Below are 18061 nucleotides of genomic sequence, written 5' to 3' on the forward strand. Positions count from 1 at the left end.
TTCAGATCCATCCTCAGGTCAAGAGAGAGCTTTCCCACCCCTGGTCTCAAGAAAAGAAATCAAGGTGGGGTGCGAGCAGGAAACATTTGTGTTTCACGGAGGAAGCTTTATTTGGGGAGAGTGTGGTTCTGCTCGGCCCTGAACAGTCCTGCTCTGCCCACCCCCATCCCAGCCAGGTGGCTTTACTTCTTCCGGCCCTTTTTCTTCTTCATTTCCTTGGCCAGTTCCCCAATCAGTCTCCAGTACTCATTGAACTTGAGCTCCGAGTCCTGATTTATATCCAAGCTCTTCATCTTCTCATCAAGGGAGCCCATATCCTGAGGAGACAGCAAAGGGAAGGGTAGAATTAGAAGCTGGGATTCTTAGACCAGGTGCGGTGGCTCATTCCTGTAATCCCAGTGCTTTGGGAGGCTGAGACGGGTGGATCACGAGGTTAGGAGTTTGAGACCAGCCTGACCAACATGGTGAAACCCCGCCTCTACTAAAAATTCAAAATTAGACGGGTGTGGTGGTGCATACCTGTAATCCCAGCTACTCAGGAGGCTGAAGCAGGAGAATCGCTTGAACCTGGGAGGCTGAGGTTGTGGTGAGCCAAGATGACACTAACCACTACACTCCAGCCTGGGTGACAGAGCGAGACTCTGTCTCAAAAAAAAAGAAAAGAAAAGGAAATTAAAAAAGAAATTGGGGTTCTTGAGACAAGTAGGGACGGAAGAACTGCCAGCTGCCATTCTCTCAAGGCCCTTCCCTCAGAGAGCAGTGGCGCCTGCCTCTTCTCGAAAGAATGAGGCCGCAGCCCCAAGACTGCTCTGCCACATGGTGCGTCTCCAAGGAGCACCAGCAGAGAAAGGTGGGGGGGCCTGAGTCCTAGGGCTTGCCATTGTGTAAATACTTCCACCATGGCCACTTACAAACCACAAACAGGTTGTCGCTGAATGCAAAGCTGGAAAGATTTCACACAATCTGCTCTGACCAGCACACCACTGCAGCTGCTGTGCAATTGGCCCAAGGATTCGCCAGCATCTCAAGGAGATGCTGCTGGGTTGGACCCAGTCTGAGCCTTCTGGGACCACCCTCCTCTTTCTCAGAAAGCTGGAGAAGCTCCCAGTACTTAGCTGCTCATTTGCACAACCCTTGTGTCTTCTCATTTATCCAGCTAGGTCACTAGATCAGGGGAATGGTGAAGACGTCGGGTATCTGGGTTTTTAGGGGGCCCTTGACAGAGTCTCTCCCATAGGCCTATGGAATCAATGGCAACAGTAAACTGGATGTCCTGATCAAAGGACTTGTTGCCAGATAAACAAGCACATCCAAAAAGTGAACTGTTGAACAATAGTTCAACATCAAACCAGAGAAGGGTGCCCTAGGCAGGGTGTGATGCTCAAGGTTTGAACCAACGCTTGGATGCAGACAGAGAAGACTCACTGAATCTCTAAAGGGAACAAAGCTGATTCATAGAGCGCTAAAAAGGCCTTTTTTAAAAAGTTACAACCATGTTTAATTATAAAATACTATAAGCACTGCCAGTGGAAGGCAAGGATGGCTACTGTAACATTATATTGGGGATGCATTCAATTAGTAAAGAGAAAGAAATAAGTATTAAAAAGGAAGAAGCAGGAGGGGGGTGAGGTGGCTCATGCCTGTCATCCCAACACTTTGGGAGGCTGAGGCAGGCGGATCACTTGAGGTCAGGAGTTTGAGACCAGTCTGGCCAAAAAAGCGAAACCCTGTCTCTACTAAAAATACAAAAATTAGGCAGGCCAGGCGTGGTGGCTCACACCTGTAATCCCAGCACTTTGAGAGGCCGAGGTGGGCGGATCACCTGAGATCAGGAGTTTGAGACCAACCTAGCCAACATTGTGAAACCCTGTCTTCACTAAAAATACGAAAATTAGTCAGGTGTTGTGGTGGGTGCCTGTAATCCCAGCTATTCGGGAGTCTGAGACAGGAGAATCACTTGAACCTGGGAGGCGGAGGTTGTGGTGAGCCAAGATTGTGCCATTGCACTCCAGCCTGGCCTACAGAGTGGGACTCCGTCTCAAAAAAAGAAAAAAAAATACAAAAATTAGCTGGGTGTGGTAGTGCACACTTGTAGTCCCAGCTACTTGGGAGGCTGAAGCAGGAGAATGGCCTGAGCGTAGGAGGCAAAGGCTCTAGTGAGCCGAGATCAAGCCACTGTACTCCAGCCTGGGTGACAGAGTGAGACTCTGTTTCAAAAAAAAGAATAAAAAATAAAAAAGGAGCTGTGACAGAAATGAAACAAAGGCCAAATACCAAACACCATATCAGTATCAGTGGGTTTCACAGCTCTGGATTCAATCAACCCAGGACCAAGAATATTTGAAGAAAAAATTCCTCAAAGTCCCAAAAAGCAAAACTTGAATTTCGCCACATGCTAAGTACTACGTTGAATCTATGTGAATGAAGTGATGAGTAGGCATTGCATTACCTGTTACAAGTAACCTAGAGTTACTTGTCAAGTTCAAGACCAGCCTGGGCAACATAATGAGACCCTATCTCTACCAAAAAAAGGACAAAAAAAGATACTTGAGCATCTGAGGATTTTGGTATCTGAGGGGGTCCTGGAACCAATTCCCATGGATATGAAATGACAACTATATATTTCAAATTATACCACAGGGATATAAAAAAGCTTGCATAAATAGAAAATTGAATAAATACATATTTTTCTTAAAGAGAAAGGCTCAGTCAGGTAAAAATGTCAATTTCCCTAAAATACATCTTTTATATGATCCCAATTAAAATATGTACAGGATGCTTTTTTTTTTTTTTGAGACGGAGTCTTGCTTTGTTGCCCAGGCTGGAATGCAATGGTATGATCTCAGCTCACTGCAACTTCCGCCTCCTGGATTCAAGCAATTCTTCTGCCTCAGCCTCCCAAATAGCTGGGATTACAGGCACCCACAACCATGCCCGACTAATTTTTTGTATTTTTAGTAGCGGTGGGGTTTCACTGTGTTGGCCAGGCTGGTCATGAACTCCTGACCTCAGGTGATCCACCTGCCTCCGCCTCCCAAACTGCTGGGATTACAGGTGTGAGCCTCTGCGCCCGGCCTACAGGATCCTTTTTAACATTATCAAATGTTACTGTCTGGGCACAGTGGCTCACACCTGCAATTCCAAAATTTTGGGAGGCCAGGGCAGGGAGATCATTCAAGGTCAGGAGTTCAAAACCAGCCTGGCCAACATGATGAAACCCCGTCTCTACTAAAAATGCAAAAATTAGCCAAGTGTGGTGACACATGCCTGTAGTCCTAGCTACTTGGGAGGCTGAAGCAAGAGAAGCTTGAACCCAAGAGGTGGAGGTTGCAGTGAGCAGAATCACACCACTGCACTCCAGCCTGGGTAACAGAGCGTGACCTCGTCTCTTTTATTTTTTCTTTTTTTTGTTTTTGTTTTTGTTTTCATTCGTGTAGTATCCTGGAATTCAAGACCTCGCCTCGAAAAAAAAAAAAAATTCAAGTTCCATTTCACTCAGAATTATATAAGCATAAATCAGAAAAAAAAAATGCCATTTTCACGAAGTAGATTAGCAAAAATTAAAAGCTCAATAATACCCAGTTCGGACAAGTGTACAGGCATCACATGAAGTGTATGTGGCCATATAAACTGGTACAACCTTTTTAGGAGGCAAATTGGTAATATTTATAAAAATTTAAAATGAAGGCCAGTCTCAGCGGCTCGCCCCTGTAATTCCAACATTTTGGGAGATTGAGGCAAGCAGATCACTTGAGGTCAGGAGTTGGAGACCAACCTGGCCAACATGGTGAAACCCCATCTCTACTAAAAATATAAAAATTAGCTGGGCATGGTAGCTCAAGCCTATAGTCCCAGCTACTCAGGGAGGCTGAGGCAGGAGGATCACTTGAACCTGGGAGGTGGAGGTTGCAGTGAGCCAAGATCACGCCACTGAACTCCAGCCTGTGCAACAGAGTGAGATTCTGTCTCAAAAAAAAAAAAAATTAAAAATGAACATGCCATTTAAACTAATATTTCTACTGCCAGACATTTACCTTATGTTATTTTCCTGCCAGTATATAGGTATACAAACAAGGATATTTGCAAGAAGGAAGAAATAAACATAAGAAAAATTTCCATCAATAAAGGATTGGGCTGGGCATAATGGCTCATGCCCGTAATCCCAACACTTTGAGAGGCCAGGGCAGGAGGATCACTTAAGCCTAGGAGTTCAAGACCAGCCTGGGCAATATGAGGCCCTGTCTCTACAAAAAAATTAAAAAATTGGCCAGGCGCGGTGGCTCACGCCTATAATCCCAGCACTTTGGGAGGTCGAGGCGGGTAGATGATGAGGTCAAGAGATCGAGACCATCCTGGTCAACATGGTGAAACCCTGTCTCTACTAAAAATAAAAAATAAAAATAAAAAAAATTAGCTGGGCATGGTGGCGCACGCCTATAGTCTCAGCTACTCGGGAGGCTGAGGCAGGAGAATTGCTTGAACCCAGGAGGCAGAGGTTGTGGTGAGCCGAGATTGCGCCATTGCACTCCAACCTGGGTAACAAGAGCAAAACTCCGTCTCAAAAAAAAAAAAAATTAAAAAATTAGGCCTCAGTTTTCATATGTGTGAAGTAAGGAATGTGAACTGTGTTTTCTCTTGGCCTCCTTCTAGCTGTGATGGTCTATGAATCTCCTGGAAGCCAGCTCTGGGTCCAGTCCTATCTTGAGGAAATTAGACCAGAAAGGCACAGAGCATGCATGAGAACCCAACAGCATCATCTGATACAAGCCCATACTTCCACTGACCCACAGTATCTTTGCTTACCAAATTACATGTACGCACACACACAGAGGACTTGTCTTTAAAAAAAAATTTTTTTAATTAGCCGGACATAGTGGCACATGCCTATGGTCCCAGCTACTCAGAAGACTGAGGTGGAAGGATCACTTGAGCCCAGGAAGTGGAGGTTGCAGTGAGCTGTGATCTCGCCACAGCACTCCAGCCTGGGCAACAAAGTGAGAGCTTGTCTCAAATAAATAAATAAATAAATAAATAAACAAACAAACAAATAAATAAAGGAGATATTAGTTGTAAGCTGATAAGTACAATACAATGGAGAGGGAAATTTTGATGACGCAAGAAAGAACGGAGTCAGCCAGGCACGATGGCTCAGGTCTGTAATCCCAGCACTTTAGGAGGCCGAGGCAGGTGGATTCCAAGGTCAGGAGTTCAAGACCATCCTGGCCAACATGGTGAAACCCCATCTCTACTAAAAATACAAAAATTAGCCAGGCACAGTGGCATGCGCCTGAAATCCCAGATTCTTGGGAGGCTAAGGCAGGAGAATTCCTTGAACCCAGGAGGTTGCAATGAGCCAAGATCGTGCCACTGCACTCTACCCTGGATGACAGAGTGAGATTCCATCTCAAAAAAAAAAAAAAGAAAGAAAGAAAAAAGAAACAGAGGAGTAATTTCAAGAGAAAAGTCTTTAAGTAGGTGAGAGGGGATGGGATCCAGGGCACCAGTGAAGGGCTGGCCTTAGGAACAGTGGTAGATTATTTGCATGACAGGAAAGGCAGCAGATTTCCGGGAGGGAAGAGAGCTTGTACAAGTTTCTTGATTGCTCCTATTTTCTTTCTTTCTTTCCTTTCTTTCCTTCTCCTTTCTTTCTCCTTCCTTCTTTCCTTTCTTTCTTCCTTTCTTTCTTTTTTTCTTTCTTTCTTTGACAGAATCTTGATCTGTTGCCCAGGCTGGAGTGTAGTGGCACAACCTCAGCTCACTGCAACCTCTGCCTCTCGAGCTCAAGCAATTTTCCTGCCTCAGCCTCCTGAGTAGCTGGGATTACAGGCCCACACCACCACACCCAGTTAATTTTCTTAAAATGTTTTTAGCAGATCAAGCCTGTAATCTCAGCACTTTGGGAGGCCGAGGCAGGGGGATCACAAGGTCAAGAGATCGAGACCATCCTGGTCAACATGGTGAAACCCCGTCTCTACTAAAAATACAAAAAATTAGCTGGGCATGGTGGCGCGTGCCTGTAATCCCAGCTACTCAGGAGGCTGAGGCAGGAGAATTGCCTGAACCCAGGAGACGGAGGTTGCGGTGAGCTGAGATCGCACCATTGCACTCCAGCCTGGGTAACAAGAGCGAAACTCCGTCTCAAAAAAAAAAAGAAAGAAGAAACTAAAATCTAAAAGAAATGAAAAGCAGAGAGGTCACTTCCTGCATTTCCAGGCCCAGAGGAAGTTGATTTAGAAAAAAAAAAAATGACTATTTGACAAGGATATAAGGAATGCTGTCCCTTCAGGAGAGAACCTAAAGTTTCCAGTAAAAAAGATGAAAGGAAACCTCTGTCTGGGCACAGTAGCTCACGCCTGTAATCCCAGCACTTTGGAAGGCCAAGGCAAGAGGATCACTCGAGGCCCGGAGTTTGAGACCAGCCTAGGAAACGTAAAGAGACCCCATCTCTACAAGTAAATTAAAAATTAGGCCAGGCACGGTGGCTCACACCAGTAATCCCATCACTTTGGGAGGCCGAGGCAGGCGGATCATCTGAGGTCAGGAGTTCAAAACCAGCCTGGCCAACACGGTGAAACCCCATCTCTACTAAAAATACAAAAATTATCCGGGCTTGGTGGCAGGCACCTGCAATCCCAGCTACTCATGAGGCTGAGGCAGGCGAATTGCTTGAACCTCGGAGGTGGAGGTTGCAATGAGCTGAGATTGCACCATTGCACTCCAGGGTAGGTGACAAAATGAGATTCCGTCTCAAAAAAAGAAAAAACTTAGCCAGGCAGTGTGGCATGTGCCTGTGGTCACAGCTACGTTTGAGGCTAGGGCAGGAGGATTGCCTGAGCCCAGAAAGTCAAGGATGCAGTGAGCTGTCATTGCACACTAGCCTGGGCAACAGAGTGAGACATCCTGTCTCAAAAAAAAGTCTGAGAAGTCAGAAATTGCAGGGATTTTACACATGAAAAACCATGAGTTTCAGAGACTTGCTGTGTTCAAGGAGTCCATATTCACACACTTTAATACCTGTGGATTTTCAGAAAGGATGAAAAAGAAACTGTCAACCAGGCATGGTGGCTCACGCCTGTAATCCCTGCACTTTGAGAGGCTGAGACAGGAGGATCACCTGAGGTCGGGAATTCGAGACCATCTTCACCAACATGGAGAAACTCCATCTCTACTAAAATTATAAAATTAGCCGGGTGTGGTAGCGCATGCCTGTAATGCCAGCTATTCAAGAGGCTAAGGCAGGAGAATTGCTTGGACCCAGGAGGCAAAGGTTGCAGTGAGCCAAGATTGCACCACTGCACGCCAGCCTGGGCAACAAGAGCAAAACTCCAACTCAAACAAACAAACAAAAAAAGAGGCCAGGTGTGGTGGCTCATGCCTGTAATCCTAGCACTTCACCTAGAGGCCGAGGTGGGCAGATTGCCTGAGCTCAGGAGTTCGAGACCAGCTTGGGCAACACAGTGAAAACCCCGTCTCTACTAAAATACAAAAAATTAGCCAGGTGTGGTGGTGTATGCCTACAGTCCCAGCTACTCGGGAGGCTGAGGTAGGAGAATTGCTTGAACCCGGGAGGTGGAGGTTGCACTGAGCCGAGATCGTGCCACTGCACTCCAGCCTGGGCGACAGAGCGAGACTCTGTCTAAAAAAAAAAAAAGGAAAAAAGAAAAGAAACTGTCAACAGCCTGGAAAATGACCAGGCCTCTTCCAACCCAGAGTCGATATTTAAGTCCTGACTCCGGCCTGTGAGTGGCAGAGAAGGAATGACCCTGTCAGACACCCTATTGAGGGGATGCCCATAGCAGGTGAGGAGTCCTCACAGATACATCCCATAGACCCCTACACTGAGGTCTATGATTCCATGAATTTGGCTATATTTTCTTTTTTTTTTTTTTTTAATATGGAACGCTTCACAAATTTGTGTGTCATCCTTGCACAGGGGCCATATATGTGAAGTGAGGAATGTGGACTGTGTTTTCTCTTGGCCTCCTTCTAGCTGTGATGGTTTGTGAATCTCCTGGAAGCCAGCTCTGGGTGTAGTCCTGTCTTGGGGAAATTAAACCAGAAAGGCATAGAGTATACACGAGAACCCAACAGCATCATCTGATACAAGCACATACTCCCACTGACCCACAGTATCTTTGCTTATCTAATTACATGCATGCACCCACAAACACACACACACATACACACCAGGCAAGAAAACCCACAACCAGGTCAGGCACAGAGGCTCGTGTCTGTAATCCCAGCACTTTGGGAGGCTGAGACAGGTGGATCATTTGAGGTCATGAGTTTGAGACCGGCCTAGCCAACATGGTAAAAACCTGTCTCTACTAAAAATACAAAAATTGGGTGTGGTGGCACACACCTGTAATCCCAGCTACTCAGGAAGCTGAGGCAGGAGAATCGCTTGAGCCCCAGAGGCAGAGATTGCAGTGAGCCAAGATCGCACCACTGCACTTCTGCCTGGGCGACAGAGAGAGACTCTGTCTCAAAAAAAAAAAAAAAGAAGGCCGGGCGCGGTGGCTCACGCTTATAATCCCAGCACTTTGGGAGGCCGAGGCGGGTGGATCACGAGGTCAAGAGATCGAGACCATCCTGGTCAACAAAGTGAAACCCCATCTCTACTAAAAATACAAAAATTAGCTGGGCATGGTGGAGCATGCCTGTAGTCCCAGCTACTTGGGAGGCTGAGGCAGGAGAATTGCTTGAACCCAGAAGATGGAGGTTGCGGTGAGCCGAAATCGCGCCATTGCACTCCAGCCTGGGTAACAAGAGCGAAACTCCGTCTAAAAAAAAAAAAAAGAAAACCTGCAACCATTTACACATGCAACCACCCACACCCTTTCTTGTGGTCACATCATCGTACTCAGCACTATCACCTGCTCAACACAGTGTCCCATAATCATGGTCTCACAAAATCTCAGTCCCAGACCTCTGCCTACCTTGAGCAGATGGGGCAGCTGCTGGGTAACCAGCTCCTTAAACTCCCTGGTGCTGAGGCTGCCCTTCTGGCCCTCCTGCTTCGCAAAGGTGAAGAAGGTGGTAACCACGGTCTCGATGGCCAGCTCCAGCTCTGTCAGTGGTTCTGCTGCCATTAGGACCCCGAGGCCGCAGCTGATGTCCTCAGGGGGCTGGCTGACCTTTGTCAGGGCTGTGGAACAGAGAAGGAACAGAGAGGGAGAGTCAGGGAGGCCTAGATGCAGGAATGGTTCAGAAGGCGACTGCCTTGGTGTTACCACCTCAGGTCTCGGCCTGGAGGGGGCATTATGCGGAAAGTGAGAGAACAGGGGTTGAGCTTGGGGCAGCAGATCAGGCAACAGCATCTCAGTTTAGGTGGGGGCAGGAGGTTCGGTAGAAACCCCCTCTTCTGTAGGTCTCACAGTCTGGGGTCCGTTTTAGGTGTCTGTGGCTTAGGGACCCCTCTGTGGTGATCCCTTGGTCTGGAGACCCCCTTTACCTGAGAGGAGGTTTTCAGTCTGAGGGTCCTTCTTGGAGTCCTTTGGGTCTGGTGGCTCCTCTGTGGGGTGTATGTCTCAAGAGTCCCTCCTCATCTCACCCAGCCTCACAGGGTCATGAGGTTGTTTGTCTCCAAAACTTGTTTATGTTGGGCCCTGGTCTCCTGAGCCCGCATCCGCCCACACACACTCAGCACTGCTCTTCCCAGCAGAGAAGCACAGGGTCTGGCAAATGTCCCGCTGTGGTCAGAGCTGGCATTTTCTCTGCCCCGCTCCACCCTCACCTCTCCTCAGGGGCAGCAGGGCAGAGTGCTGAGCCCGGGACCCCACAGGTCCTCCCCGCTCCTGTCTCCCGGGCTCAAGGGTCCTGGAATGGGGCGCCTCTGACCCCCTGCCCCAGGACGGGTTTAGTACAGGCACTTACAGCCCCCGGGGGTGCAGTGGGTGGGGCAGGAGGGAGCCACTCTCATTTCCGTCCACCCGTCCACCCGTCCACCCCGCCACGCACTTCTGCATGCACTGTTGCTCGATCATCCAAAGCTGCTTCCTGAATTTCTGCCTCTGCCTGATCTGGCTCTGGGGGAGGGACCTGTGAGCCCAGGAATTAAAAATGATCTCCAGGCTCCCTCCAGGGTCCGTCAAAAGACTCACCGGGCAAGGAGATGGGGTGCAGCGAGCTGGAGCCTCAGAGCTGAGGTTTATAAGCTGCGGGGGAAAGAGGAGAGAGCAGCTTCCAAGCCTGGAGGTGTCAAATTTCCGTGGTCGATCCTGAAGACCAGAGACCGCCCAATCACGCCTCTCGCCCTGAACCCTCAGGCCTGGACCCGGGCTCCCTGCCAGCCGCACGAGCGCCCCCACTTGGTCAGGGAGAGGAGCTGCCTGGACAAATGTTCAGCAGGGGTCCCAGGGTCCTACTTTTCTCAATATTGAGGGCTGCTGCCACCACACCCCACATCTAATCAGGAGTGTGTATGCTGAGCAGGGGAAGGGGGAGGCGACCAATTGACAGAGCCCAACATTGAGAGGCCCAATCCGAGATACACACGTTGGCCCCTTAAAATGAGACCCCACAGGCGGGGCGCAGTGGCTCACAGCTGTAATCCCAGCACTTTCGGAGGCCGAGGCAGGCAGATCATCTGAAGTCAGGAGTTCCAGACCAGCCTGACCAACATGGTGAAACCCTGTCTCTACTAAAAATACAAAAATTAGCCGGATGTGGTGGTGCACACTTGTAATGTCAGCTACTCAGGAGGTTGAGGCAGGAGAACCACTGGAACCCAGGAGGCAGAGGTTGCAGCGAGCCTAGATTGCGCCATTGCACTCCAGCCTGGGTGACAGAGTAAGACTCAGTCTCAAAAAAAAAAAATGAGACCCACAAAGGATGCTACAGACCAAGATCCCTCAGAGAACCCCAGGCTGAGGCCCCACACACAGAGAGGGATCTGAGACCCCCATTGAAGAGTCTAGGGTTGAAATCCCTCTGTGGCGTCTCAGACTCCCAAGACTAAGTTACTCATTGAGGGTCCTCTCAGTGAGGTTGCATGGAGGAGCCACAGACTAAGACCCCCTCAGCAGAATTCCCCCCTTCCCCAGCTCAACCAGCACAGTCAGCCGCAGGAGCTGCAGGGCCCAGCTTGGGGTGAGATGTCCAGTTCCTTCCCAGGATCTCCTTCCCACCTCTTCCTCTGCACCATCCACTGCTGCCCAGAGAAAAAGGAATGGGCCAAGCAAGGCTGGAAAGAGACAAGGGCCGCCTGTTCCAGCCCAGGAGACAGAGGGCGCCTCTGTCAGCTCCTGGCCTCTTGCCCCACAGGGTGTCCGCCTGCGAAGGGGTGGAGTCGGTGGGGGGGGTCAGCGGGGGAGGGACGGCTGAAGACAGGTCTCCACACACAGCTCCAACAGCCACATTTGCAGCCTCGGCCGTCTGTCCAGAACCTGCTCCCACCTCAGGCCCAGGCCGACCGTGAGTATCTTGCCCCACTGGGCTGGTCCCTGGCCTGCCAGCTTTGGGGAGAGGGGTCTTCAGAAGGGCTCTGAAGAGCTGGGGACCATAGCGCTGTGGAGCACTGAGGATCTGGAGGAGTCACTCAGGGTGAGGGCAGTTTGGGATTTGGAGGAGAAGGGTCTGGAAGGTGGTGAGGAGAGGCAAATGAACAGAAGGTCAGAGAGAGAGCTGGCAGCTCAGCAAAGGAGGAAGCCAGTGGGGAACCCACCTGGCCCTCCCCAGGGAGCCCTCAAGTCCCTGCCAAGCCCCCTTCTGTCTCCCAGGTGTTGGGGAGGGCCCCCACACTCCCCTGCCTCGCCTGCTGTGGTGTGAGAAGAGAGCAGATACAACAGCTGTTTCTGCCCCCACCCCTCCTGCCAGCCTTAGTCTCTGCCACCCCCACCCTGCCTTGCCAAGAGCTCAGGTCCCTGTGGAGTCTGGGGGTGGCAGGGCGAGCCTCCCATGATATGGGGAAGGGGGGATGTAGGGTGCTGTGCCCCTTCCCAACACTGCCTCCGCGGAACCTCCCCTTTCTCCTCCTCCCCTTTTTGGCCCAGAGCTCTTGACTCCTCTTTCCCCCAATTCTTTCCTTTTTGTTTTCCCATCTGCCCCGCCCCCAAGTCCTCTCAGAACTGGCCCCACAGAAAATCCCAGGCTGCTCTAGGGCTCCACGTGACCTCCAGCTGCCCCTCTGGCATGGAGCGGGTAATCAAGCCTCCAGCATCCCTCCCTCGAGCACCCTTTATCCCCTCATCAGCTATGGCTTGGGTTCCATCTCCCTCATGTCTCTGTGACAACCACTTCTCAGGTCCGGAGCTCAGATGACACTCACAAGGGCCCCATTGAAGAACTGGGATGTCATTCGATCAGGGCCCATTGTCTAGCCCCCTAGGCCTGGGGAAGGATGGGGACATCTGATCCCAGACATCTGAGCTGCCCCCATGGGGCTGTGGGGGGCCAGACTGTCCCAGGGCCAAGGGAATGAGGCCCCCTGGTTTGCCAGTCTCCTCTCTCGACAGACCCCTCCTTTCTTCTACTCTCTCCTGGCCCCTTGAACTCAAAGGACCGCATGCTCTCAGCCCTTTATCTCCCCCATCACATACCAGCCCCACTCCCCCTGCTCTCACTGTCCCTGAATCAACCAGGAGTGGGCAGTCACAGGGACAATGCCTGCAGGTCTCCTCTCCCCGTCCCTGGGAACCCTGGCTCCAGGGAAAAGGCTCAGACATTCCTCTCTCCCCTCCTGCCACCCACTAGACAGAAAGGATAATTTTGCAGAGGTTATGGGAGCATACCTCAGAGAAGTCAAAATGACATGTTCAGGAGACAACAGAGTCGAAGGACCAAAAGGGGCCCCCAGCTGCTGACAGGAAGCTGAGTCAGTGAGACCTCCCTCCCCCAGAAGCCTCAGGCCACCCACTGGGGCTGCCACCCCATCTACCAGGCTGACCGGGGATATCAGACTGACTCCTTTGCTAGGAATGGGCGGCAGAGGCAAGGCTGTAGTGGACACCCCAGCCCACCACCCTCAACAGCAGGGCTTAGCTATGCTAGGCAGGCAAGGTCCAAGGTAAAAATAGAGCCAGAGAAAGCATGGCCCAGTCCTGTGACCACCCCTGCCTGCCCCACCCTCCTCAATCCCTGCCTGGGCAGCCACCGCAGACATCTACCACAGGCCTCTGGAGCCAGCCCAGCTCCAACTGCTCTCTCCATGCCCCAACCCTGATTCCCTCTGGCTGGGGTACAGACTGATGGACAGGGAGAACAGGTCTGCATCTAGGTCTGCTGGGGTTTCCCTCACGTTGTAAAATCTCAGGGAAAGATCAATTGCAGTAGGGCTCTAATCCCACAGCTATTTGAGCTGTCAGCCAGGGCCAGGCCTGAGGGCTCCCCTCACCTAGACCCCAGGTACCCAGGGTCTGGTCCTCAGCTCATTTCCATGATGGGGTTGGGTAGGTGCACTGCCGCAATGGGCTCTGAGCTGGAGACGGCGATGGAGACCCTCATCAACGTGTTCCACGCCCACTCGGGCAAAGAAGGGGACAAGTACAAGCTGAGCAAGAAGGAGCTGAAGGAGCTGCTGCAGACTGAGCTCTCTGGCTTCCTGGATGTGAGCACAGAGTGGTGGAGTGGACGTGGAGTGGGTGAAGGGTTGGGGGAATGGGGTGGGCACCCCCCTGCTATCTCCCTACCTCACTACCAGCTCAGCCCAACCTCCTTCTTTCCTTTCCCAGGCTTCTCTCCTGGCTTTTTTCAGGCTCCCCTACTCCTCCGGGGTCAAGTCAAAATGCCCTGGTTTCTTGATCACCTGTTATGTGTTAGGCCCTGCATAGATTCGTCAATAAGACTCACAGTATGGCCAAGTGAGGTGGCTCACACCTGTAATCCCAGCACTTTGGGAGGCCGAGACGGGTGGATCACCTGAGGTCAGGAGTTCAAGACTAGCCTGGCCAACGTGGTGAAACCCCATCTCTACTGAAAATACAAAAATAAACTGGGTGTGGTGGTGAGTGCCTGTAATTCCAGCTACTTGGGAGGCTGAAGAAAGAGAATCACTCGAACCAGGGAGGCAGAGGTTTCAGTGAGTCGAGATCGTGCCATTGCACTCCAGCCTGAGTGACACAGCAAGACTCCATCTCAAAAAAAAAAAAAGGGGGCCAGGTGCGGTGGCTCACGCCTATAATCCCAGCACTTTGGGAGGCCAAGGCGGGTGGATCACGAGGTCAAGAGATCGAGACCATCCTGGTCAACAAGGTGAAACCCCGTCTCTACTAAAAAATACAAAAATTAGCTGGGCATGGTGGCGCATACCTGTAGTCCCGGCTACTCGGGAGGCTGAGGCAGGAGAATTGCTTGAACCCAGGAGGTGGAGGTTGCGGTGAGCCGAGATCGCGCCATTGGACTCCAGCCTGGGTAACAAGAGCGAAACTCCGTCTCAAAAAAAAAAAAAAAAAAGGAAGACTCACAGTCTAGAAGGGAAAGATTGACACTTAAAAGTAAATCACAAGGGCCAGGCGCTGTGGCTCACGCCTGTAATCCCAGCACTTTGGGAGGCCGAGGTGGGCGGATCATCTGAAGTCAGGAGTTCCAGACCAGCCTGGCCAATATGGTGAAACCCTATCTCCAAAAAAAAAAAAAAAGTTTTAGGAGGAGGTAACTGAATGAAAAAAAACATGGGAGAAAGAAGAATGTGAAACATGTCCAGTAGTTTCATTTGACTGGCATGAAGGATGCCGAAAAGTAGGCTGTAGGCTGGGTGTGGTGGCTCTCACGCCTGTAATCCCAGCACCTTGGGAGGCAGAGGCCGGTGGATCACGAGGTCAGGAGTTCGAGACCAGCCTGATTAACATGCTGAAACCCTGTCTCTACTAAAAATACAAAAATCAGCTGGACATGGTGGCACATGCCTGTAATCCCAGCTACTCAGAAGGCTGAGACAGGAGAATCGCTTGAACCCGGGAGGCGGAGGTTGCAGTGAGCCAAATCATGCCATGGCACTCTAGTCTGGGTGACAGAGCAAGACGCCGTCTCAAAAAAAAAAAAAAAAGTAGGTTGCAAAGGCTAACCGAGGCCACAAATTAAAGAAGCCTCAGGATACGGTAGAAAGTGCACCCATTTTGAAGTTTTATTAGGCTAGATTCAAATTCCTGCCCTGCTATTTCTAGCTGTGGGACTTTGGGCATATTTATTTAACCACCAACCACCAATTTGTTTCTTCTCTAGAATGGAAATAATGAAACATACCTCATGTTATTTGTATTATAATTAAATTAGACGGTGCTTGCAAAGCTCCTAGTGTAGTGCTTGCTGTATTGTAGGCACGCAACATATGGTAATTAGTGTTATTATTATTCATTCTGCCAGGTGAAAGAGCTTAGGCTGTATGTAGGCAATGGGGGCCTCAAGAGTTTTGAGGAGGCCCAGAAGAGTTCCGTAATTCAGTGCAGTTCCTCTCCCTCGCCTCTGCCCCCTTCTCTTCAACCACCCCCTTGCCTCTGACTCAGTGCTGTACACCTCCCTATACACCTCCCTCTCCCTCTCCTCCCATCACAGGCCCAGAAGGATGTGGATGCTGTGGACAAGGTGATGAAGGAGCTAGACGAGAATGGAGATGGGGAGGTGGACTTCCAGGAGTATGTGGTGCTTGTGGCTGCTCTCACAGTGGCCTGTAACAACTTCTTCTGGGAGAACAGTTGAGCAGCCACACTCGGCAGCGCCCTTCCTCTCCACCCTGCCAGACCTGCCTCTTCCTCACCCCTGCTTCCACCTCACCCCCCATCCCTCTCCATAATCCCACCCCTGCCCGCCCCACCCCCGACACAGACGCACCAAGGGCGCAAGAGTAGCGGTCCAAGCCTGCAACTCATCTTTCATTAAAGGCTCTTCTCTCGCCAGCCATCCGATGTCTGTCTCCTCTGGGACCTGGAAATGGGTGGAGAAGTGAAAACTGTTCACTCCCAACTCCCCTTATGTGGGGAAGTGTCTTATTTAGAAAGAAGTCGAGGTGCATTATATCTTCCTACTTGAGGAATGCGCACGGTCCAGGAAAGTGGGGGTTCAAGGTTCCAGTTGGAAGTCGAGGAGACATCAGCTTCTCAGCTATAAAACCAGAGGAAGGGTGTGGTGGCTCACCCCTGTAATCCCAGCACATTAGGAAGCCGAGGTGAGCAGATCATGAGGTCAGGAGTTCAAGACCAGCCTGGCCAACATGGTAAAACCCTATCTCTACTAAAAATACAAAAACATTAGCCGGGCGTGGTGGCATGTGCCTGTAATCCCAGCTACCTGGGAGACTAAGGCAGGAGAATTTCTGGAAACCGGGAGGCAGAGGCTACAGTGAGCCGAGATGCACCACTGCACTCCAGCCTGGGCAACAGTGCGAGACGCCCTCTCAAAAAAAAAAAAAAAAAAGAGGCCGGGGGCAGTGGCTCATGCCTGTAATCTCAGCACTTTGGGAGGCCGAGGTGGGCAAATGTGAGGTCAACAGATCAAGACCATTCTGGCTAACATGGTGAAACCCCATCTTCACTAAAAATACAAAAATTAGCTGGGCATGGTGGCGTGTGCCTGTAGTCCCAGCTACTCAGGAGGCTGAGGCGAGAAAATTGCTTGAACCCAGGAGGCAGAGGTTGCAGTGGGCCAAGATCCTGCCATTACACTCCAGCCTGGGCGACAGAGTGAGACTCTGTCAAAAAAAAGAAAGACCAAAGGAAGGAAGCCAGGAAGGAAGGAGGGAGGAAGGGAGGGAGGGAGAGAGGAAGGAAGGAAGGAAGGAAGGAAGGAAGGAAGGAAGGAAGGAAGGAAGGAAGGAAGGAAGGAAAAAGAAAGAAAGGAGATTCTATATGGAGTGTACCTCTGTTGCCCAGGCGGCTGGAGTGCAGTGGCCCTATCTCCGTTCACTGCAGCCTCCACCTTCCGGTTCAAGCGATTCTCCTGCCTCAGCCTGCCAGGTAGTTGAGATTGCAGGAGCACGCCACCACACCCGGCTAATGTTTTTGTATTTTTAGTAGAGACAGGGGCTCTCACCATATTGGTCAGTCTGGTCTCAATCTCCCAACCTCGTGATCCATCTGCCTCGGCCTCCCAAAGTGCTGGGAGGGCCAAAAGAATCTCCTTTCAACCAACGAACATTTACTTAAGTGGTACTATGTGTAAACATTGCGTAGGAACGCAGGATCCAGGAGTAAGCAAAATAACCACTATCCTTATCTTCACATGGGTAAGGATGCTGGGCCATTACTTACGCACTCACACACACATACACACACACGCGTGCGCGCACAAGTGCCAGGAAGGAAAAATGAATGGGTCTTAACGTGCCTATGGGGCGGAGGAAGGGTTGCATTCTCTCATTAATCAAACGTATGCACACTGTATTGTGTACGAAGCCATTAAAAAATTATTTATTGAGGCCGGGCGCGTTGGCTCATGACTGTAATCCCAGCACTTTAGGAGACAGAGGAGGGCAGATCATTTGAGGTCAGAAGTTTGAGACCAGCCTGGCCAACATGGCGAAACCCCATCTCTACGATATAAAAATTAACAGGGCGTGTTGACACGCGCCTGTAATTCCAGCTACTCAGGAGGCTGAGGCAGGAGAACTGCTTGAACTCGGGAGGCAGAGGTTGCAGTAAGCCAAGATCGCGCCATTGCGCTACAGTCTGGATGACGGAGACTCCATCTGCAAAAAGAAAAAAAAAAAAAGAAAGAAGGAAAGGAAAGGAAATAAAAGGAAAGGAAAAAGGAAAGGAAAGGAAGAAAGAAAAATCCCTTATTGAGCAGGGCACATAGCTCACGCCTATAATCCCAGGACTCAGGAGGCTGAAGTGGGAGGATCATCTGAGCCCAGGAGATCAAGGCTGTAGTGATCCGTGGCTGCAGTGATCCGTGATTGTGCCACTGACTGCAGCCTGAACAGAGCCAGAGCCCGTCGCAAAACAACAAAAAAATCAGAGAGAAAAGATAATTCCCTTTGTAGGTCTGCAACAAAATCAACACGGATGGCAGGTGTGGAGGGAGGACATGGAAGAGAAATCGGGGATGCAAAGGTGCCCTCACAAGAAGGATTAAACAGTATTTAGGCCAAGGTGGGGAGAGGAGGACGTGAGGAGGAAAACATGGACGG

The 18061-nt window shown here is 50.6% G+C and overlaps 2 protein-coding genes across 4 annotated transcripts; one reads left to right on the top strand and one right to left on the bottom strand.

Annotated features, from left to right (window-relative positions):
* Positions 1–83: 83 nt before the first annotated feature.
* Positions 84–12901, bottom strand: S100A13 (S100 calcium binding protein A13). 3 transcript variants are annotated; one of them, XM_012476160.3, is made up of 4 exons: positions 12732–12901; positions 10104–10157; positions 8940–9148; positions 84–317 (listed from the first exon to the last, which is right to left on the bottom strand). In XM_012476160.3, exons 3-4 carry the CDS (start codon positions 9090–9092, stop codon positions 183–185), a joined length of 288 nt encoding a protein of 95 aa, XP_012331583.2. In that variant the 5' UTR covers positions 9093–9148; positions 10104–10157; positions 12732–12901; the 3' UTR covers positions 84–182. The 3 variants fall into 3 exon arrangements, with proteins under 3 accessions (XP_012331583.2, XP_012331585.2, XP_012331584.2); XM_012476162.3 differs by lacking the exons at positions 10104–10157; positions 12732–12901 and adding an exon at positions 9961–10058; XM_012476161.3 differs by lacking the exons at positions 10104–10157; positions 12732–12901 and adding an exon at positions 9455–9945.
* S100A1 (S100 calcium binding protein A1) lies at positions 11306–15830 on the top strand. The gene is made up of 3 exons (XM_012476159.2): positions 11306–11415; positions 13393–13546; positions 15490–15830. The coding sequence occupies exons 2-3, from the start codon at positions 13406–13408 to the stop codon at positions 15631–15633; spliced, it is 285 nt and encodes a 94-aa protein (XP_012331582.1). The 5' UTR covers positions 11306–11415; positions 13393–13405; the 3' UTR covers positions 15634–15830.
* Positions 15831–18061: the final 2231 nt, after the last annotated feature.

Source organism: Aotus nancymaae, unplaced genomic scaffold (genome assembly GCF_030222135.1).
Source record: "Aotus nancymaae isolate 86718 unplaced genomic scaffold, 86718_ANA_hifiasm-v0.15.2.pri h1tg000108l, whole genome shotgun sequence".
Taxonomy (NCBI): Eukaryota; Metazoa; Chordata; class Mammalia; order Primates; family Aotidae; genus Aotus; species Aotus nancymaae.

Excerpts from the sequence above, each read along its gene's own strand:
- S100A13 (XM_012476160.3), bottom strand. The coding sequence starts at position 9,092 with ATGGCAGCAGAACCACTGACAGAGCTGGAGCTGGCCATCGAGACCGTG. Across the intron at positions 318-8,939 it reads AGCTGCCCCATCTGCTCAAG|GATATGGGCTCCCTTGATGA; the intron begins GTAGGCAGAGGT and ends CTGTCTCCTCAG.
- S100A1 (XM_012476159.2), top strand. The coding sequence starts at position 13,406 with ATGGGCTCTGAGCTGGAGACGGCGATGGAGACCCTCATCAACGTGTTC. Across the intron at positions 13,547-15,489 it reads AGCTCTCTGGCTTCCTGGAT|GCCCAGAAGGATGTGGATGC; the intron begins GTGAGCACAGAG and ends CTCCCATCACAG.